This window comes from Salvelinus alpinus, chromosome 13 (genome assembly GCF_045679555.1).
Source record: "Salvelinus alpinus chromosome 13, SLU_Salpinus.1, whole genome shotgun sequence".
Lineage (NCBI taxonomy): Eukaryota > Metazoa > Chordata > Actinopteri > Salmoniformes > Salmonidae > Salvelinus > Salvelinus alpinus.
The window spans coordinates 44,543,128-44,565,959 of NC_092098.1; the positions used below are offsets into that span (position 1 = coordinate 44,543,128).

The 22,832-nt window shown below is 43.0% G+C and overlaps 1 protein-coding gene across 6 annotated transcripts in view; it reads right to left on the reverse strand.

Moving 5' to 3' along the window:
* Positions 1 to 22,298, reverse strand: part of sh3pxd2b (SH3 and PX domains 2B) — a 60,253-nt gene extending 37,955 nt beyond the window's left edge. For all 6 annotated transcript variants that reach the window (XM_071339515.1, XM_071339512.1, XM_071339514.1 and 3 more), the window contains exons 1-3: positions 21,928 to 22,298; positions 15,050 to 15,130; positions 3,953 to 4,028 (exon numbers count right to left, since the gene is read on the reverse strand). In XM_071339515.1, coding sequence (XP_071195616.1) covers positions 3,953 to 4,028; positions 15,050 to 15,130; positions 21,928 to 21,999 — 229 coding nt within the window. In that variant the 5' untranslated portion in view covers positions 22,000 to 22,298. The remainder of the gene's footprint in view (positions 1 to 3,952; positions 4,029 to 15,049; positions 15,131 to 21,927) is intronic.
* Positions 22,299 to 22,832: the final 534 nt, after the last annotated feature.

A 22,832-nucleotide genomic window follows, 5' to 3' on the forward strand; every position in this document is an offset into this window, starting at 1 on the left:
TTGAGTCAGTATGTTGGCAGCGGCCGCTAAATGTTAGTGGTGGCTGTTTAACAGTCTGATGGCCTTGAGATAGAAGCTGTTTTTCAGTCTCTCGGTCCCTGCTTTGATGCACCTGTACTGACCTCGCCTTCTGGATGATAGCGGGGTGAACAGGCAGTGGCTTGGGTGGTTGTTGTCCTTGATGATCTTTATGGCCTTCCTGTGACATCGGGTGGTGTAGGTGTCCTGGAGGGCAGGTAGTTTGCCCCCGGTGATGCGTTCTGCAGACCTCACTACCCTCTGGAGAGCCTTACGGTTGTGGGCGGAGCAGTTGCCGTACCAGGCGGTGATACAGCCCGACAGGATGCTCTCGATTGTGCATCTGTAGAAGTTTGTGAGTGCTTTTGGTGACAAGCCGAATTTCTTCAGCCTCCTGAGGTTGAAGAGGCGCTGCTGCGCCTTCTTCACAACGCTGTCTGTGTGGGTGGACCAATTCAGTTTGTCCGTGATGTGTACACCGAGGAACTTAAAACTTTCCACCTTCTCCACTACTGACCCGTCGATGTGGATAGGGGGGTGCTCCCTCTGCTGTTTCCTGAAGTCCACAATCATCTCCTTTGTTTTGTTGACGTTGAGTGTGAGGTTATTTTCCTGACACCACACTCCGAGGGCCCTCACCTCCTCCCTGTAGGCCGTCTCGTCGTTGTTGGTAATCAAGCCTACCACTGTAGTGTCATCCGCAAACTTGATGATTGAGTTGGAGGCGTGCATGGCCACGCAGTCGTGGGTGAACAGGGAGTACAGGAGAGGGCTCAGAACGCACCCTTGTGGGGCCCCAGTGTTGAGGATCAGCGGGGTGGAGATGTTGTTACCTACCCTCACCACCTGGGGGCGGCCCGTCAGGAAGTCCAGGACCCAGTTGCACAGGGCGGGGTCGAGACCCAGGGTCTCGAGCTTGATGACGAGTTTGGAGGGTACTATGGTGTTAAATGCTGAGCTGTAATCGATGAACAGCATTCTCACATAGGTATTCCTCTTGTCCAGATGGGTTAGGGCAGTGTGCAGTGTGGTTGCGATTGCGTCGTCTGTGGACCTATTGGGTCGGTAAGCAAATTGGAGTGGGTCTAGGGTGTCCGGTAGGGTGGAGGTGATATGGTCCTTGACTAGTCTCTCAAAGCACTTCATGATGACGGAAGTGAGTGCTACGGGGCGGTAGTCGTTTAGCTCAGTTACCTTAGCTTTCTTGGGAACAGGAACAATGGTGGCCCTCTTGAAGCATGTGGGAACAGCAGACTGGGATAAGGATTGATTGAATATGTCCGTAAACACACCAGCCAGCTGGTCTGCGCATGCTCTGAGGACGCGGCTGGGAATGCCGTCTGGGCCTGCAGCCTTGCGAGGGTTAACACGTTTAAATGTTTTACTCACCTCGGCTGCAGTGAAGGAGAGCCCGCAGGTTTTGGTAGGGGGCCGTGTCAGTGGCACTGTATTGTCCTCAAAGCAGGCAAAAAAGTTGTTTGAGCAAGACATCCTGGTCCGCGACGGGGCTGGTTTTCTTTTTGTAATCCGTGATTGACTGTAGACCCTGCCACATACCTCTTGTGTCTGAGCTGTTGAATTGCGACTCGATTTTGTCTCTGTACTGGGACTTAGCCTGTTTGATTGCCTTGCGGAGAGAATAGCTACACTGTTTGTATTCGGTCATGCTTCCGGTCACCTTGCCCTGGTTAAAAGCAGTGGTTCGCGCTTTCAGTTTCACGCGAATGCTGCCGTCAATCCACGGTTTCTGGTTTGGGAATGTTTTAATCGTTGCTGTGGGTACGACATCGTCAATGCACTTCCTAATGAACTCGCTCACCGAATCAGCATATTCGTCAATATTGTTGTTGGACGCAATGCGGAACATATTCCAATCCGCGTGATCGAAGCAGTCTTGAAGCGTGGATTCAGATTGGTCGGACCAGCGTTGAACAGACCTGAGCGCGGGAGCTTGTTGTTTGAGTTTCTGTTTGTAGGCTGGAATCAACAAAATGGAGTCGTGGTCAGCTTTTCCGAAAGGGGGGCGGGGGAGGGCCTTATATGCGTCGCGGAAATTAGTATAACAATGATCTAGGGTTTTTCCAGCCCTGGTAGCACAATCGATATGCTGATAGAATTTAGGGAGTTTTGTTTTTAGATTAGCCTTGTTAAAATCCCCAGCTACGATGAATGCAGCCTCAGGGTGTGTGGTTTCCAGTTTACAAAGAGTCAGATAAAGTTCGTTCAGGGCCATCGATGTGTCTGCTTGGGGGGGAATATATACGGCTGTGATTATGATTGAAGAGAATTCCCTTGGTAGATAATGCGGTCGACATTTGATTGTGAGGAGTTCTAGATCAGGTGAACAGAATGACTTGAGTTCCTGTGTGTTGTTATGATGATCACACCACGTCTCGTTAATCATAAGGCATACCCCCCCGCCCCTCTTCTTACCGGAAAGATGTTTGTTTCTGTCGGCGCGATGCATGAAGAAACCAGCTGGCTGCACCGACTCCGTTAGCGTCTCTTGAGTTAGCCATGTTTCCGTGAAGCAGAGCACGTTGCAATCCCTGATGTCTCTCTGGAATGCTACCCGTGCTCGGATTTCGTCAACCTTATTGTCAAGAGACTGGACATTGGCGAGTAGTATGCTAGGGAGTGGAGCGCGATGTGCCCGTCTCCGAAGCCTGACCACGAGACCGCCTCGTTTGCCCCTTTTTCGGCGTCGCACAGGGTCGCCGGCTGGGATCAGATCCATTGTATTGGGTGGAAGGCAAAACACTGGATCCGTTTCGGGAAAGTCATATTCCTGGTAGGAACGATGATGAGTTGACGTTAATCGTATATTCAGTAGTTCCTCCCGACTGTATGTAATGAAACCTAAGATTACCTGGGGTACCGATGTAAGAAATAACACATAAAAAAACAAAATACTGCATATTTTCCAAGGAACGCGAAGCGAGGCGGCCATCTCTTTTCGGCGCCGGAAAGAATGTGATAAATACAATTTTATTTTATTTGGGATTTGAGTGCTCAGAATGAATCTTTCCTCACAGATGTATGAGCAATGAGCATACATGTCTGAAGCATTTACAACAATATATGAATCAACGGAGAAGAAGAAAAGACTGGGAGTAATGTGGTCTGGTCTCCCTGGTTGGTCTCCTCCTCTCATTGCCTCTCTGTCTCTCTCTCCGTCTCCCTCTCGGTCTCTATCAGTTCTACAGTTCTAGACCTCCAGGCTTCCCCATAAGCCTCACATGGATTACTCTCATGAGACACTAAATGGCCTTGTTTCAAGAGCTGCTCATACGTGTGTCCAGTCTTAATTCAATCTGGGCCCCTCCTGCTTAGTGTGTTTGATGGACAGTATTGGAGGGAGGAACTAAAACGAGTAGCAATTTACAAAATTGCCATTGAGTTTATAAACGGAAAAACAAAACGGTGCTCGGTAAGGGAAATCGTGAGCTCATGAGAGGTGTGGATTTCCCAGGGTGCAACGTAGCAGCTCTTACGTTCTTCGTTCTCTGTTAATGCTGCTGCTTTGACAGCACCACGTGAGCTGGGACTGTCAGTCAGTAGCGGTGTGTTGTTGAACCGTTTCCTGTAGTGAGCCAAATCAGGGTCACACAGACTGATTCGTGGTAGTCTTAAACAAATCTACTTTGAAACAAAAGTATACACCTCAGACTCATGGTTATGGGCTTAACAAAAAGAAGGCACTTGTACCATGTCGGATATAGAGTTGAAATGTATAGAATGTTGAGTTTGCATCCCAATATTACATTTTATATACATCACAGAAGACTGAACTATAACAAAACTGTTTGACATAGAAACACCGGATAATTAAAACATACTTTTTTTCATTAATTATGAAATTATATTTTTAAGAACCTTCCACCCATGAGGTCAAATGTGTCTCTTTTAGTCATGGAAAGGGCTACACTCTTACCTGGTAGAAAAGGGATGATTCTCCGCTTGGGGTCTTTCTGCCCTCCTTCCACAGGGAACTTATCCAGAAGCTCCATCTGAAAGCACAGTGGCAACAACACAGGGAGTTAAACAACACATGCTATCACACAACAACATCACTGCATGGGGCAGTGGGAGGGTTGTACATTTTTACAATTCAGCAATTCCTAAAAGGACTGGTTCTGCCAACGGTAAGAAATCCACACAACAGATGGTATTTCTTCTTGGTTGAGGTAGCTAGGCTACATATGCTACGTGGCCTGTTAGCAAAGGCCCACTGACATAGTGAAACTTTTTTTTCTTCTCTTTTCTCCTTTTAAAGCCCAGTGTGCAGCTTTCTCTCTGTCTCCCAGTGATCCCTCCACAGTGCTATAGGTTATTTTCCTACACTCTAGCCAATAACCTCCCCCTCCCCCAGTCTGAAGGTCTGTGTTTTAAGTTCCAGGCCCCAGCTGCATTCTATTGGCAGCTGGAGTGAAAAGACACCTGGGTGTGTCAGCCAATGAACTTGAAGCCCTTTCTCCTTCCCTCTCTTTCAGCACAGCAACAACGCACTGAGGAGTGTTCAGTCCAGTCACTCTTGGCCAACCTGCTGACTGATCCAACCCATCAACTACCCTCTGCTCTCTGGTCCACCACAACAGAACCCAGGTGGTTCACGTTTACCATAAGCGGCAGTTTGCCGTTTTGAGGGGTTCTGAACAATGTTGCTTACGATTTTTTTTTTAATTGAACTTCCTGCATGATGACTTCTAATGTCTATCAATTCAAATGAGGAAAGTAGCTGAAAACTGTTCGACATATCTACTGATATTTTTATTTTACTACGCAAGTCAGTTAAGAACAAATTCTTATTTACAATAACAGCCTACCGGGGAACAGTGGGTTAACTGCCTTGCTCAGGGGCAGAACAACATATTTTTACCTTGTCAGCTCGGGGATTCGATCCAGCAACCTTTCGGTTACCGGCCCAACACTATCAACTAGGCTACCTGCCGCCACAATAGCCTATAGCCTAGTACCCAGAACTACGAGTCAAATATTATGGAGCACAAAGAGAAAAGGTCTCTAAGGGACACCGCTCTTTCTCTGCATACAGAGAAATGTCAATGAAGAGGTACTGGGAAAGACAGGGTATGATTTTCAAGACAGCCACCCTATAGTTAGACCAGTGACTGAGGCCCTCATTGTAAATAATAATTAGTTCTTAATTGACTAGCCTGGATAAAATAAAAAGAAAGTACATTAACATCAATCTGATAGAATAATGGCATCTGTCTGCCGTGACGGCTAGGCTGTACTCCAGAAGCCGAGTGGGGTCAAAGAGAACAAAAGTGCTGCCAGATAAAAGAGGAATGTTCTTCATTTCCTATTATATTAAACTTAGAGTGGAATGTCAGTGTCAGAACCAACTGGGTTTTTATGACACGAAATAACGGCATACATACTCCATACTATTACTAACTAAACCAAACATATCTGTCCGGGTGGGGGGGAATTATTCACTTTGTGTTGGAGAATAGATTAGAGACAGACCTCACAAATACTAGATTCATGTTTTTGTTTTCCGTCTTCTACAAACAAACAGACTAGAGTTAAAATGATTCAACTAGGTTGATGATGTGGGCAGCAAGCAGGGATCTGATTGGCCAGTGGGGCTGATGATGTCGAAACAGTCTGTTTAGAGCATCTTGGTTCCTGCACTCGTGGAAAATTACTACTGGCCCATCATATGGAAACACTGGTATATGATGGGCCTGTCTTCTCCATCAGGGCTCCACAGAGCAACCATTTTACTTGCATATTGCTGTGCGACCTGACATTTCTATTTTGGAGCACCTAGAAAAATTAAGGATTCTAGCTTTAATATCTCAAATATTTTTCATTGCGCTCCCAAATATATTTGTGTGCGCCTACATTTTTCAACTTAGGCGCACACATGCTTCTTGTAAAAAAGGGTCAGTGTAGAGCCCTGTCCATGCAGAGTTGAGATTGGATAAATAGATGGATGGATTCGGGCTTGTTTAGAAGGGCTTGTATCTGACTTGCACAGAGAAGGAGCATTTCCTCTGATTCTCTAACACATGTCTTACTACTGGCCTTACTACCAGTTAAAAGACAGTACAGTTAGCTGTAAAGCTTTCTCAGTATCACATGTCATACCTTGCAACAGAGAGTGCTATAATATAACTCATTGTTATTACAGTGCTATAATGTTGCTATGACACTCAGCAGTATGGCTTTGGACCAGTCACCAGCAGAGAGCTCTTGACCTCAATGCACAGACTACAGGCAGCTGTGTAAATTAACTCAACATAAAGCTATATAGTCACAATGCAAATGGCTGTCGGTGGAAGTTAAAGAAACCATAACAGTCTGTTGGTGGCTGAAGCCAAAGAAAGCAGAGAAGAGAGCACTGAAGACGTGTGAGGTGAGAGGAATGTTATGGCAGAGTGCTCCAATACTTTGGATCCAGTTTGGCAAAGACAGGATGGATATCAAGGAGGTGAAGAATGTTCCAGTCACAGAGTAAAAAGCACCTTCTATACCATGTTCATTATTGTCATGATTTATCAGTACTGTTATATCCCCATGTCACACTCCCTCTCATGATTGCAATCATGGTTAATTAATAGCACCATGTCTGTTGACTATACTAATGACATCACTGACTGTTCACTTTAACATCACATTAAACTCTACCTGCTTAGTAGTCATACACGACTACTTTACTGTCAACATTGTTACTTCCTGCACCTCCTCATTCGATATCCATAATTCTCCTCTATGCTTTCCTACAATATGCAACCCTTCATCTCTCCAGAAACTAAAGCTCCACCTAATGTTCCAAATGCCCAGTGGCTATTAAATCAGATTTAAACATGTTTATTACGTGAATAATCTATGAAAGCTCTTGAGAGATGCAAACGCCTTCACGAACCCAGTCAATTATTATGCAGAATTCTATATATGCTCCAACTGACAATCATTAAACAGATGTAGGAGCTTAATAAATTGTTTGTTCCTGAGAATTGTTCTGCACCGAATGTGCAGATGAGCTTTGTGATTTACATACTGTAAATTCACTGAAAACAGACAGTTGTGTTAACAGTATTGCACTTTTTATGTAGGCTACTTTTTGCCAGTTAATAGCCTAACCACCGATCAAGCAACATAATGGACGAAAGATTATTTTACTGTAACAATATACAGTGCCTTTGGAAAGTATTCAGACCCATTTACTTTTTCCAAATCTTGTTAGGTTACAGCCTTATTCTAAAATGTATTAAATAGTTTTTTCCCCCTCAACAATCTACAAACAGAACCCCTTAATGACAAAGCAAAAACAGGTATTTAGAAATGTTTGCTAATTTATTGAAAATAAAAAACTGAAATATCACATTTACATAAGTGATCAGACCCTGTACTCTATTGAAGCACCTTTGGTAGGGATTACAGCCTCGAGTCCTCTTGGGTATGAAAAAACAAGCTTGCCACACCTGTATTTGGGGAGTCTCTCCCCTTCTTCTCTGCAGATCCTCTCAAGCTCTGTCAGGTTGGATGGGGAGTGTTGCTGCACAGCTATTTTCAGGTCTCTCCAGAGATGCTTTGATTGTGTTCAAGTCCGGGCTCTGGCTGGGCCACTCAGGACATTCAGAGACTTGTCCCAATGCCACTTTTGCGTTGTCTTGGCTGTGTGCTTAGTATCGTTGTCCTGTTGGAAGGTGAACCTTCACCCCAGTCTGAGGTCCTGAGCGCTCTGGAGCAGGCTTTCATCAAGGATCTCTCTGTACTTTGCTCTGTTCATCTTTGCCTCGATCCTGACTAGTCTCCCAGTCCCTGCCGCTGAAAAACATCCCCACAGTATAATGCTGCCATCACCATGCTTCACTGTAGGGATGGTGCCAGGTTTCCTCCAGACGTGACGCTTGGCATTCAGGCCAACTAGTTAAATCTTGGTTTTATCAGACCAGATAATCTTGTTTCTGATGGTCTGAGAGTCCTTTAGGTGCCTTTTGGCAAACTCGAAGCGGGTTGTCATGTACCTACCATAAAGGCCTGATTGGTGGAGTGCTGCAGAGATGGTTGTCCTTCTGGAAGGTTCTCCCTTCTCCACAGAGAAACTGGAGCTCTATCAGAGTGACTATCGGGTTCTTGGTCACCTCCCTGACCAAGGCCCTTCTCCCCCGATTGCTCAGTTTGGCTGGGCGGCCAGTTCTAGGAAGAGTCTTGGTTGTTTCAAACCTCTTCCATTTAAGAATGATGGAGGCCACTGTGCTCTTGGTGCAGACATTTTTTGGTACCCTTCCTCAGATCTGTGCCTTGACACAATCCTGTCTTGGTTTTTACTCTGGCATGCACTGTCAACTGTGGGAGCTTATATAGACATGTACAAACATCTCAAGGATGATCAATGGAAACAGGATGCACCTGAGCTCAATTTTGAGTCTCATAGCAAAGGGTCTGAATACTTATGGAAATTTGGTATTTCTGTTTATTTGTATAAATTTGCAAAAATATCTAAAACACATTTTTTTCCTCCACTTTATCATTATGGGCTATTGTGTGCAGACTGCTGAGGAATGTTTATAAAATTATTATATATATATATTTTTTTTATACATGTAATCCATTTTAGAATAAGGCTGTAATGTAACAAAATGTAGAAAAAGTCAAGGGGTCTGAATACTTTCCAAATGCACTATAGGTCAAATTGAGATCCTACATCTGTAACTTAAGTGTATATCTTAATTTGTTTTTTTTAACTAAATCATTATATATCACAATAAACCCAATAATCTCCACGACGTGGAATGAAAATGTACTGAGAAGAACTGACAGAAGAACTGCAACAGAAGAACTGACTAGTGTAGAAAAAGGAGAAGATCAGCAGGGAACTAAGAATACCAGTCCTGTAGACGGCAATTAGGGGAGGTTCTGATTGATCCAAGCTCTACATCAAACTTCCAGCTACATCACTCCTTCCTCTGTCAAACAAAGAGAAGTCAGAGGGAAAAGACCTCTGACTGACTACACATGACAACCATCTGTCTGGCTAAAGAGGCAGATGCATCGTTTCACAGATCCTCCTTTTACTTTAAGACTTGGAATACCGACAGTCAGAGAGAAAGACAGCGAGAGAGAGAGAGACAGAGAGAGACAGAGAGAGAGAGAGAGAGAGAGAGAGAGAGAGAGAGAGAGAGACAGAGAGAGACAGAGAGAGACAGAGAGAGAGAGAGAGAGAGAGAGAGAGACAGAGAGAGAGACACAGAGAGAGAGACACAGAGAGAGAGAGAGATAGAGAGAGAGAGAGACACACAGAGAGAGAGAGAGAGAGAGAGAGAGAGAGAGAGAGAGAGAGAGAGAGAGAGAGAGAGAGAGAGAGAGAGAGAGAGAGAGAGAGAGAGAGAGAGAGAGAGAGAGAGAGAGAGAGAGAGAGAGAGAGAGAGAGAGAGAGAGACAGAGAGACAGAGAGAGAGAGAGAGACAGAGAGAGAGAGAGACAGAGAGAGAGAGAGAGACAGAGAGAGACAGAGAGAGAGAGAGACAGAGAGAGAGAGAGAGACAGAGAGAGAGAGAGAGAGAGACAGAGAGAGAGAGAGAGACAGACAGACAGACAGACAGACAGACAGACAGACAGACAGACAGACAGACAGACAGACAGACAGACAGACAGACAGACAGACAGACAGACAGACAGACAGACAGACAGACAGACAGACAGACAGACAGACAGACAGACAGACAGACAGACAGACAGACAGACAGACAGACAGAGAGAGAGAGAGAGAGAGAGAGAGAGAGAGAGAGAGAGAGAGAGAGAGACAGAGAGCGAGAGAATACCCCCCACACACGCTGTAACTGTTCCCATGTGTCTAGCGGGGAGCCACACCCTAACTGACTCTGACTCTCTACCATCGCTCCAACACCCTGTCTATGGCCTGTAATCAGAGCTGATGTCTCAGATGAGGAAAGCCATCTGACTAAGGTGAATATGTAGCCTTGTCTCTGCTGCAGACAACCAGTTACATCATGTACACATAACTCTCACATTAATGACTTGAGAATGGGTTTAATGGGTTCTAGCAACACAATAGTAAATACTGACTTCATTTGACAGAGTTTTTCTTGGCAATGGTTGGCCTACTGAGGTACTGTTAACTTTAGTTGTGATGGACTACCCACTGGGCACAGACATCAAATCAACATCTATTCCACGTAATTTCATTGATGAATCTAGCTAGCTAACTAATTCAGACGAAAAAGAGGGCTGTTAATGACTAATACATTAATAAGTAAACAAGGAAACGACAAAGAATGTAGGGTCTCAGGTGTGATGTCTGCTGGGAGGTATGACATCACAGCCAGGGGAGTAACGGTGGGTTATCATCACACGACTCCTCCATCACTACACCTAACAGAATAAAGGGCTACACAGTCAAACTTACATTTTACATGACATTTTAGTCATTTAGCAGACACTCTTATCCAGAGCGACTTAAAATAAGTATTTTGCATCAAATTAATTAATTAATTGGGCAGCAAATTCTTTTTTGGTCAGAGACTAAGTTAATTTGCGACGGTCAGCTATCATTCGTCTGGTTCATATCCTCTTCTGTAACTACATCAGACAGTCTCATCAGACACAAAGGCCTTTGTTCTCTGGATCTGAGTCTCCCTCTCAAAACAGGACTAGAATGAGTGTTAAAGGCCTCCTCCGACAACCACATCTCTTTCTGGAATTTCCAGTGCTGTAAAGTACTTAAGTAAAAATTCTTTAAAGTACTACTTAAGTATTTTTTGGGGGGTATCTGTACTTTACTTAATATTTGACAACTTTTACTTCACTACATTCCTTAAGAGAATATTGTACTTTTTACTCCATACATTTTCCTTGACACCCAAAAGTGCTTTTATTTTGAATGTTTGGTAGGACAGGAAAATAGTCCAATTCACACACTTATCAACCAAGTATCCCTGGTCATCCCTACTGCCCCTAATCTGGTGGACTCACTAAACACACATGTTTCGTTTGTAAATTATGTCTGAATTTTGGACTGTGGCTCTCCATTAATAAAAAAAGAACAAGAAAATGGTGCCATCTGGTTTGCTTAATATAAGGAATTTGAAGTGATTTATACTACTATTTTAGCAATAACATTTACTTTTGACACAAGTATATTTTAAACCAAATACTTTTAAACTTCTACTCAAGTAGAATTTTACTGGGTGACTTAAACATTGGTTAAAATGAGTGAATCACACTAAAAAAGACCAACGTCATGTGTTTTCAATAGGAATTGTTGAAAACATTCTACTTAGCTGTTGAGCAATGTCAACAGAGAGCATGTGAGGTGAGGAGCCTTCGTTTAGACTTGCATTTCCTGCCACTGCGTCGGTCTTCCCTGTAAGCAATGTGCTGGCTCAGCACATGGTTTTCAAAACCCTTTTTAAAAGGGAGAAAATGAAATTTAAAAAAGGGAAAAAATTGAGCAGTGAAACTAAACTCTCACATTTCAAGTCTTGCATAGTGACGGCTGGGCAGACATTGCCTTAAAAAACACTTTCAATAGTCATAAACAAAGGCAGGAGACACCAGTAAGCCAGCTAGGTGGAAAAGAGTGGAGCGAATTAAGATACCGCTCAATCTCATTTGTCCTACTGAAGTAAAAAGTCCTCAAGGTTTAGCCTATCTGTCTATGGATGATAGACCTTCTATGTCAAGGAGAATATAATACCCTATTGGATTTCTTGGTTATTGTCTTCAAATTATACCAAGAAATTGAATTACATTTTAATTAATTTTGAAAAGGTGTATAAGCTTTGCCATTTTATTAGGCTAACTTACGGGCAAGTCATACTAATGCATACACTGAACAAGTCTTCCACATGGATTTTGTCCTTGAACCCTCCTTTTCCCTTTCCAAAGCATTCCAGCAGGATTAAAAACCACTCAATTGTCAACTGCTGGATTTCCTCTCAAATCTACATTTAAAACACATTTCATTTCCATAGTGCACAGTACTGCTATGTACTATATTTACAGACCCACATATCTTCTGTTCAGCATTTTCTAAGTCAAGGCATATGTTATGTCTAATTGTTTCCAGATCAAAAAGTATAGCATGGGATCCAGTTTATTGCAATAGGGTCCAGCAAATTATTGTGCACCAGAGAATAAGAGCCTCTTTAGCTTTTGTGCAAAACGCTGCTCACAACAGGCAGCCCCATGATCTCAACAGAGGATTGCCATCTTTCCACATTAAAAGGGTTTTGTTACTCGATTACCATGTCTGGAAAATATGTGACAGCTGTGAGTTGAGGGAGACAGTAGTCAAGTATCAGCTTTACATCACACCAATGCATAGGAATAAGAGTTTGTATCTATTCGAAAGTGGTTTTAGAATTTAGACACAAGGATAGGGCATATCCAACGTGGACAGATGTAGAGCATGGAAACAGTACTTAGTGCCATGGAAACAGAATCTCTGTAAACAGCAACTGGGAGGAACCTATGACAGAGTCTCTGTATTTTCCATAATTTGTCAAAGCAATGCATCAGTCATTTTGGTTCAAGGCACTTACACGACATCATGAAATTTGCATGCAATTTTGTTTAAGCTAACCTGTGTTTCCATTTCTACTGTATCTCAAATGGCTCACGAAACTGTTCTGGCTTCAAGTCGAGGAATCTAAAGACAAATACTAACTCTGCATTAGTAATTAGAGAGGAGTAAACAACAACGTGCAGAGCTTGTTTGCTCGGCTCCATTTGATGCAGTTGGCCTAATACTATGTTACAGTTGTTTTATGCCCTCACCAACAGGTAACAGCTCTCATCAGCTGCCATCAGTGGACCAGGTAGTTTAAAGTAGACAGAATGTGAGGCGACATCTAGACCAGTCATAATAACAGCCTGTCTGTCTTTGTCGTCTTCCCGCAATGTCTTACAGACTCAATGACTAACAGAGAAGCTCAATAAAATGTATTCTCTGCTAGAATTTGGAACTTAGTTAAAAGTATAATGACACTATCTCTCAGGACTGTATTATGATGACTCCACTGGGCCCCAGCGGCATACGTACTGAAGTAAACTGTGGACAAGACAAACACAGCACCATGAATCAACCCAGACCTACAGCCATAGGTTTGCCAACAGCATTAGCCACTATTGATTCGATGTGATGCAAGAGACAGCCTGTCTCTGTGGTTATATATAATATCGAGGCGTATGATCATGTCATCGTTCTTTGTTTGCCAGCTGATCTGTTCATCTGAACATTACCTTCAAACAAAGGCTGTTTCCTGCAGGGTGGACAGCAGTGACATCAGAGAAGAGTGAGGGATGATGACCCAGGGAGAGTCAGAGGAAGGGAGGAAGAGAGGAACAGGGATTGTGTGTGTGTGTGTGTGTGTGTGTGTGAATAGTTTTCCTCATTGTGAGTCATGAGATCAGATTTTGATGTTGTATCCTTTACAAAGCAGTACAACACCAGAGGAGTCCAGTTGTGACGCAGCCAAACAGGTGACGTGTTCCACAGTGAGAAGCACTATTCTAGGCCGGCCCAGCCCATTGGTCTTATGTCCTTACCAACAGACAGCAACCATGGCAGGCTCTCAGAGAGATGCATCCAGGTGGGTCAGTACCGTCAGAGGAGCAGTAGCCAGATGAAATGACTCATCACTCCTTCACTGTCCAGGCTGTGTCCCGAATGGAACCATATCCTTAGAGAGTGCACTATTCTGGACCTGGGCCTACACTTTTAGAAAAAAAGGGTTCCGAAAGGGTTCTTCAGCTGTCCCCATAGGAGAACCCGTTTTGGGTTCCAAGTAGAACCCTCTGTAGAAAGGATTCTACATGGAACCCAAAAGGGTTCTACCTGACACCAAAAGTTTTCTACCTGCAGCCATAAGGGTTCTTCAAAGGGCTCTCCTATAGGGACAGATAGTACCTTGACATGAGTGTAGGACTCTGGTCAAAAGGGCACTTTACAGGTATTTTGTATGCAGTACAGGCCTTAGTTCTCAGAAGATGACGCTACCAGCCACCGTCATAGACGGTCAGCCAGCTTGCAGTCTGAGCCACAGCTTTACAGGAATTGACATAAGCCCAATTCAATGAATGATAAATTAACTGTTTCTTTTCATGTACCAGCGCCAAACCAATGGGCCAAACCAGGAGATGTGATCTGGTGTAATCATAAGGGTTATCTGAATTTCACACGCCACTCTGAGAGCCCACCCAGAGCTTTAAATAGAGAAGGAAGCAGCTGAAAAGCATACGAGGGAATGCCCCGTTTTAAAAATACACACTGACTCAATATGACCCTGCATCTCCAATAGGCCTACCTGCTTACATTAATCTACACTCAGACCATATTACACAATGTACACCAAGTATTCATATTGAGGATATATTTAACAGAGATCAATTGCCACAGAAAAAGGAACTGAAACTCTGAGGAGATTCCCTCCACAGGCAGTTTACTGTAACGTGTGACGTTCTATTCTATTTTTGTGGTTATCTGTTAAAATCAACATTCAGCTTATTCAGGCTCCATTAGTTCATTTTCCGAATCGACTCATATGCAGGTAATTACCAAAATCACATGGTTCAGTGACCCAGGCACAAACACTGTGTTCTTATTGGTAGGCCTGTACAATGGTATATTTAAGAAATAAGACATGAGGGGGTGTGGTATATGGCCAATATACCACGGCTAAGGGCTGTTCTTATGCACAACGCATCGCAGAGTGCCTGGACACAGCCCTTAGCTGTGGTATATTGGCCATATACCACAAACCCCCGAAGTGCCTTTTTGCTATTATAAACTGGCTACCAACGTAATTAGAGCAGTAAAAATGTATGTTTTGTCATACCCGTGGTATACAGTCTGATATACCACGGCTGTCAGCCAATCAGCATTCAGGGCTCGAACCACCCAGCTTATAGCCTTAGGGCTCTGGTAGAAAGTAGTGTACTATGTGGGGAATAGAGTGCCATTTAAAATGCAGCCATATAGTGTGGATGTATGATTGTACTTGAAGTTGTTTTCCCACAGCTGTTCCCAACTCACCTGCAGATGGAAGAACTTGCTGTAGCGTCTGAAGATGACCTCAGTACTACCATCAGACCAAGACACTTTGATGATGTAAACCTGATAGAAAGAAAAAAGGGGGTTACCTTTAAAACCTTTAACTCTTACAAAGCATATAGTTACTTTTACTGCATAGGTGTGACGACCAGGACCCATATTAATTAAAATGGATCCATATATTCATGGTAACAACAGTGTAATAACCTCAATATGCTGTTAAACCCATAATAGCTTCAAAGGTGAAATCCCTTGATGATTCCATTTCTGATTCATGGTCACACCTAGTCCACAATGACGTGAATTCAAGGGAAGATAAATGGAGTTACTAGGTACATTGTGTGGTTCAATTTGGTGTCATGTCAACCATTTTCTACAGAATGGATCTGACATCCTTTCATATGATCTCACTTCCTTCCCACACCATGAGATCATCATTTCCTGTGTAAAAGGAAAAGATCATGTCTACTACTCACGCATTGGGATAACACAATTGTAGTCTTGCAAAGGATGCATGGACAATAGACATACAGTGCATTCGGAAAGTATTCAGACCCATTTTCTTTTTCCACATTTTGTTACGTTACAGCCTTATTCTAAAATGTATTAAATACATTTTTCCCTCATCGATCTATACACAATAGCCGATAATGAAAAAGCCAAAACAGGATTTTAGAAATTTTTGCAAATGTAGAAAAATAAAAACAGAAATACCTTATTTACATAAGTATTCAGACCCTTTGTTATGAGACTCGAAATTGAACTCAGGTGCATCCTGTTTCCATTGATCATCCTTGAGATGTTTCTACAACTTGATTGGAGTCCACCTGTGGTAAATTCAATTGATTGGACATGATTTGGAAAGGCACACACCTGTCTTTATAAGGTCCCACAGTTGACAGTGCATGTCAGAGCAATGGTCGTAGCGCTCAGAGACAGGATTGTGTCGAGGCACAGATCTGGGGAAGGGTACCAAAAAATGTCTGCAGCATTGAAGGTCCCCAAGAACACAGTAGCCTCCATCAATCTTAAATGGAAGAAGTTAGAACCATCAAGACTCTTCCTAGAGCTGGCCGCCCGGCTAAACTGAGCAATCGGGGGAGAAGGGCCTTGGTCAGGGAGGTGACCAAGAGCCCAATGGTGACTCTGACAGAGCTCCAGAGTTCCTCTGTGGAGATGGGAGAACCTTCCAGAAGGACAACCATCTCTGCAGCACTCTACCAATCAGGCCTTTATGGTAGTGTGGCCAGATGGAAGCCACTCCTCAGTAAAAGGCACATGACAGCCCGCTTGGAGTTTGCCAAAAGGCACCTAAAGACTCTCAGAACATGAGAAACAAGATTATCTGGTCTGATGAAACCAAGATTTAACTAGTTGGCCTGAATGCCAAGCGTCACGTCTGGAGGAAACCTGGCACCATCCCTACAGTGAAGCATGGTGATGGCAGCATTATACTGTGGGGATGTTTTTCAGCGGCAGGGACTGGGAGACTAGTCAGAATCGGGGGAAAGATGAACGATGCAGAGTACAGAGAGATCCTTGATGAAAGCCTGCTCCAGAGTTCTCAGGACCTCAGACTGGGGCGACGGTTCACCTTCCAACAGGACAACGACCCTTAGCACACAGCCAAGACAACGCATGAGTGGCTTCGGGACAAGTCTCTGAATGTCCTTGAGTGGCCCAGTCAGAGCCCAGGCTTGAACCCGATTGAACATCTCTGGAGAGACCTGAAAATAGCTGTGCAGTGATGCTCCCCATCCAACCTGACAGAGCTTGAGAGGATCTGCAGATAAGAAGGTGAGAAACTCCCCATATACAGGTGTGCCAAGCTTGTAACATCATACCCAAGAAGACTCGAGGCTGTAATCACTGCCAAAGGTGCTTCAACAAAGTACTGAGCAAAGGGCCTGAATACTTATATAAATGTAATATTTCCAGGTTTTTATTTTTATTTTGCAAAAGTTTCTGAAAAAAAGTTTTTGCTTTGTCATTATGGGGTATTGTACGTAGATTGATTAGGGAAAAAATATATGCAACACATTTTAGAATAAGGCTGTAACGTAACAAAATGTGGAAAAAGTCAAGGGGTCTGAATACTTTCCGAATGCACTGTATGACAGCAGAACATTGCACTACATGAGTCAACTGTGCTTTTTCATATTCAAAACACAGGCAAATTGACCATTCCTTTCTCCTGATGTTTCTATCAGTATGTTTCCTTAATTTCAACTGTATCTTCCACATTTTATCATTGAGAAATACTGCACCAAACATCTTAGTTAGATGTAAAATTGCACGACTAAGATCTCCTCGGCAAAAACGTCTAAATTAGTGACAGATTTCTAGAACTATCATAAAATAATGCTGACTATTTTGAGGAAGTGTATACTGGCTATGGCGTCTCAAAATGGACAAACAGTACTATTGCCGTTGTTTTCCCATTTTTTTTTTGCGAAGGTCTTTTAAGGGAGTATATCAGCACACTCATTCATTTCGGCGAGTTCGGCTAGGCGCCAGCTGAACTGCAGCCTGCTGACGCCTTTAAGGGTGCCATGAAATACTAAAGGCTTGGGTATTCTTCTTATAACATCAGTGAAACCAACCATTGGTAAAAATAAAATATTTTGCATCACCCACCCTAAGATCAAAGTACTAACCCGACAGTGAATGAAAATAAAGCATCTTGCAGGCTGTCGACATTCAATAATGGCCTGCTGGTGCTTGACATACAAGTGCAACAAACACTTTCTTTTTTGTAAAGTGAGAAAGAGAGTCTGGGAGGTTATCGGACGGAAACTCCACACTGATTGTGTCTGGCTGAGTGCTTCTGTTGGCCTCTGTCCCAGGCCGGGCCAGCTCGGCCTGGCCCAACTCCCTGCCTTCCCTGTAGGAGACCAAAGGCTGTGGAAGATGCTAAACACAGGGCTCAACGCAGGGCACACAACCAGTAAACCAGCAGATGAAGGAGACACAGGAGCTCAAGATCTTTATATCCTGGGCATTTTTGTACGACGTAACCAGTCATCAACATCTTCATCATACATCCAAAACTCAAACCCTTTATGGCAGGGGTGTCAAAGTCAAATGGACGGAGGGCCAAATAAAAAATTTAGCTACAAGCCGAGGGCCGGACTGTTCGAATGTTCATTGAAAAAATTTTAAATGACGCATATAGTCTAGTGAACCTAATTGAACCTACTGAAAACCTAACAAATATATTCCAATATGATCAGATAAATAAAGCAATATTTTCTTATGGCTCTGTCAGTAATCTTTAATTTTCAACAGACACAAAAGACAAATTTCCTTTATATAAAAATCCCCATAACATGAACATTAAATGAAAGAAACCGGTATTCAAGGCACCATCAGTAGCCTATATTTTCTATTTTAGCAAAAGTGGGCTAAATTTACTTCAAAGAAAAAAACAATAATAGCAATTTTCTATCATCCACTCAACTGAAATATTTTTAAAATATAATTGGATTGAAATACAATAAAATAAAGTGCAAAAATCTATTAATCAAAAACAACACTTTGTTTAAGGAGAAGTAACATGCAGTGAAAACAAATATTAAACTTTAACTTTTAAACTTGAACTGAGTAAAAACTCTAAATATGTGATTGCACAGTAATGTTCACTTGTTTGAGGTTGAGGGTGATACTTGGTGGTGTCCCATCTTTTCCACAAGTTCATCAATGTTCGGGGTAAGGCTCTGAGCTGAGGAAATCCTCAGAATTGAGTGGAGGTGTTCAGCAGTAAGTCGACTTCTGTGTGATGTTTTGTTCAGGTTCATCAAAGAAAACAGTTGTTCACACAGGTATGTGCTGCCAAACATAGACAACGTTTGAGCAGCCTGGATGCGCAGCTGGGGCATTGTGTCGGGGAGGAAACGGGCGAACTCCGCAGCACCCACTGCCGCATATTTTGCCCTCAGTGCATCATTGCATTGGAGGTCAATCAACTCCATTTGGAGGTTTGGTGGTGAGCTTTCCACGTCAACAGCAAATGGGTTACCGAGCAGTTCCAACCTGCTTTTTTGTGCTTCAAAGTCAGCAAATCGGCGTCGAAAGTCAGCGGCAAGCATACCTATTTTATCAGCCAACTGTGCGCTCGGGAACGCACTGGTAGAGAGCTTCTCTTTCATGGTCTGGCAGCTGGGAAAGTGGCTCAAATTTTCTTTCCGCATCTGCGTCTCCCACAGAGTCAGTTTGGTTTTAAATGCCTTCACTGTACTGTACATATCAGAGATGACATGATCCCGACCCTGCAGCTGCAAGTTCATTGCATTCAGATGACTCGTAATGTCACACAGAAAAGCCATTTCACACAGAAACATTTCGTCTCGGAGTTGTGTTGTGTCTTTCCCTTTGCTGTCCAAGAACAGACAAATCTCCTCACGAAGCTCGAAACATCTTTGAAGCACCTTTCCCTGGCTTAGCCATCGCACCTCTGTGTGATAAGGCAAATCACCATGCTCCGTTTCTAACTCCGTCAGAAATGCCTTGAACTGGCGGTGATTCAAACCTTTGGCTCTGATAAAGTTAACTGTGCGCGTGATGATGCTCATTACATGCTCCATTTTCAAGGCTTTACCGCACAACGCTTCCTGGTGTATGATACAATGATAAGCTGTCAGCTCACCTGTCGCGTTTTCCTCTTGCATCTTTTCCCGTATCTTCGCCACCAGTCCGCTCCTGTGTCCACACATCGCAGGTGCTCCGTCGGTTGTCAAACCCACGAGTTTTTCCCAAGGCAGCTCCATCTCATTTACACAGCAGCCTACTGCTCGGTGCGTCACCGTTGCATTGTGGGAAATGTAGTATTGGTGCGTGTAAAAGATCTGCGGGCTGCCGGCTTGCTGCGGTCTGCGGGCCGGTTCTAATAATAAATCAAGATCATCCCAGGGGCCGTAAAAAACCTTCTCGCGGGCCGGATGTGGCCCGCGGGCCTTGACTCTGACATATATGCTTTATGGGGACTGAGGAGTGGTTATCTAAATAAGAAAACTTTCTTCCATCTGCCTCAGCCCACACTCAGCTCCTAACCCTTTCACTGTGCATTAGAGATCATTCAAAACAGAAACCCTGAGGTGGCTTGGATGCTTGGATACAGCAACAAAAACACTTTTGGGATGCACTGATCACAGCACCATCAGAAAGTAGAATACTGTATATTGTAAGCATGCTTCATCATGTTTTGCAGTCTGCACACAAGGCATTCTCATTATCATTCTGATGGCTCAGGAATTTTGTAGTAAGCCTACTGTCCATTTGTATAAGGTAATATTGTAATGGAAGTGAGCAACACAACAAGTTGTAGTCAAGACTAAACAAAAATGGGCCAGACCTTCATGCCAGACAGTCTCAAACTGCATGTCCTGCTTCTGCTCTCTGTCCTGGACAGAAGTGTGCAGAACGGCATTCCAAGTTCAAACATTCTGCCAAGGCCTTGTGTACTCTGAGCTAACAATGACCTTGGGAATAGATGAGTGAGTAGTATGCTTCCTGGTCAACAAATACCAATACCTGAGGTCACAGTTTTCTACTACAGTGTGTAGCCTATAGATGAGCATGAAGGCCTGGTAGGCAGTAGGGCTGGAAATTGCCAGGGACCTTAAGATATGATATTATCATGATACTTAGGTGCCAACATGATATGTTTTGCGATTCTCACGATTCTATGTTTTGCAATTCGATAATGTGATTTTATTGCATTTCGATTTTCGCAACATGTCTTCTGCAAAGGGACAAGAGAGAGCCATGAGAAAACGATCCGTTTTCAGTCATGAAAATAAAAGTGCTGAAAACAAATAAGGCTCCCCGTTTAAAAAGAAGATGGAGAACAAGTTATGAAGGAAAAATGCTGGAGTTGTAAAACGATATGATATATCATTAAAAATAATATACCGATATGTAACTGTATCGATGTTTTACCCCATCAGGATGGACTACCCAAACAATCCCACTGTAACTCAAATCATGCATTGCTTCTCCGCTTCAGAAATATGGTTCTCTCAACCATTCTGAAATAGACATTAGACCAATTAAAATCTATGACAGCTATTCGAAGGCTACTCTTCGCGATGTTTTGAAAAGTCTGTGTCAGGTTTTATACACACATACACCTATCATACACATACACCTATCATACACACACACCTAAGAATGTGTTCTTAACAGACTTGGCGAGTTAAATAAAGGTTAAATAAAATAAAAAATAAAATCATGCCCTCGACTGCATTACGAACCTCACTGGTGAGCTTATTGTTCCTCCGACAGAGTACTGCTTATACTTTTACTCTGTTTATAGTTTACCGTTATATAACACAATAAAGTGGCAGCAGTTTTGGAAATAACTGTTTTCAATATTGGTCGTGTGTTTTTTTAAATATTTAATAAAGTTATATAACCAGGTGTAGCCTACATTCCAAGTGTCCAAAAGTTTTGATCAGAAACCAAACCAACAACTTATAATAGTAACATTATTTTACTGCAGTAGCCTAATAAAGTGGAAATTAAAACAAACAACACCAAGAGTCTGAGAAAAAGCGCACGCCTGGTGCTCGGTTATTTCCAGATGTTGACATGTGGTCTCAAAAGAAAAAATAAATTTGACATTTTCAACGCTAAACCTTTCCCCAACCACTCACTCCACTTTTCTTTAGATGCATGCAACATGGTCGCACTGTAATTTTTTCTTCCAGCGACTGTTTTGGTCAAATGTAATTCGATACTCTCTTTGTTTTTACTTTATCGAAACAAGAAATGTAATCGAAGAAAATACGTGTGGCACATACATTCCTACAATATACATACGTGGTCGGCCCTCTCCTATAAAAAAAACCGTATTGACTTACATAGTGTTTATTCGGATTTCTCCTCTTCTGTACATCTTGAACTGTTACTTCGTGCACAGTCCGCCTTGCCATGATGTTCACTTTCAGAGCCTCCACTAAAAACAACAGGCCGGTTTAGAAACGATCAGACCTGAATGCCAAAGTTTACGCAGCCAACCTTTGTCATTCGTCAGATCCTTGATTGCAGGATGAAACAATTGGGATACTTTTTCGTAGATGGTTCACGTCAGATTTCCTGTCCCACATTCAGTCTTTACTCTTCTTGCCCTGTCCGGCAGTAGGCTATGTCTGACCTTCTCTGAACCAAACTCCCAGTCTATCCCAGCTCACCGACTCTAATTTGACAACGGGAAGGTTTCCACAACATAAAATGGGTGTATTCATTACGTCCTGCAACGGAAACCGTTAACCGTTTAAGAACCAAACGGAAGCAAATGGGGAGGGACCTACTTGAATTTGTCCAATAGAAACTCTCGTTTTCGTTTGGAGTAAACGGGTTATGTTGCAAAACGTTTTTCAACAGACGAAACGTTTTTGGAACAGAATCGGTCCGGTAGTCAATCATACAGTCCGGCAGTCAATCATACCGTCCGGCAGTCAGCAACAAAGAGGAGCTATGGTACAGTATGACAGAGGTTATTTAGGCTAGAGGCCAAGGCCTGCTATAGACATGTTTAAATCTGATATTGAAGTTTACTGGGAGAATGTCTTTGGGCAACTTTTCCTTTTGATAGACTTCTTTATAAAGTTAAATTGTTCCCAAATCTTTTGGGAAGGAGACAGATTTCAACTGATAAACAGCTTTTACTGTTATAACTATACAGTTAATAGGCCTTTAACCCATTTTTTAACCCTTTTTACCTTGGGGATTTGATCTAGCAACCTTTCGGTCACTGGCCCAACAC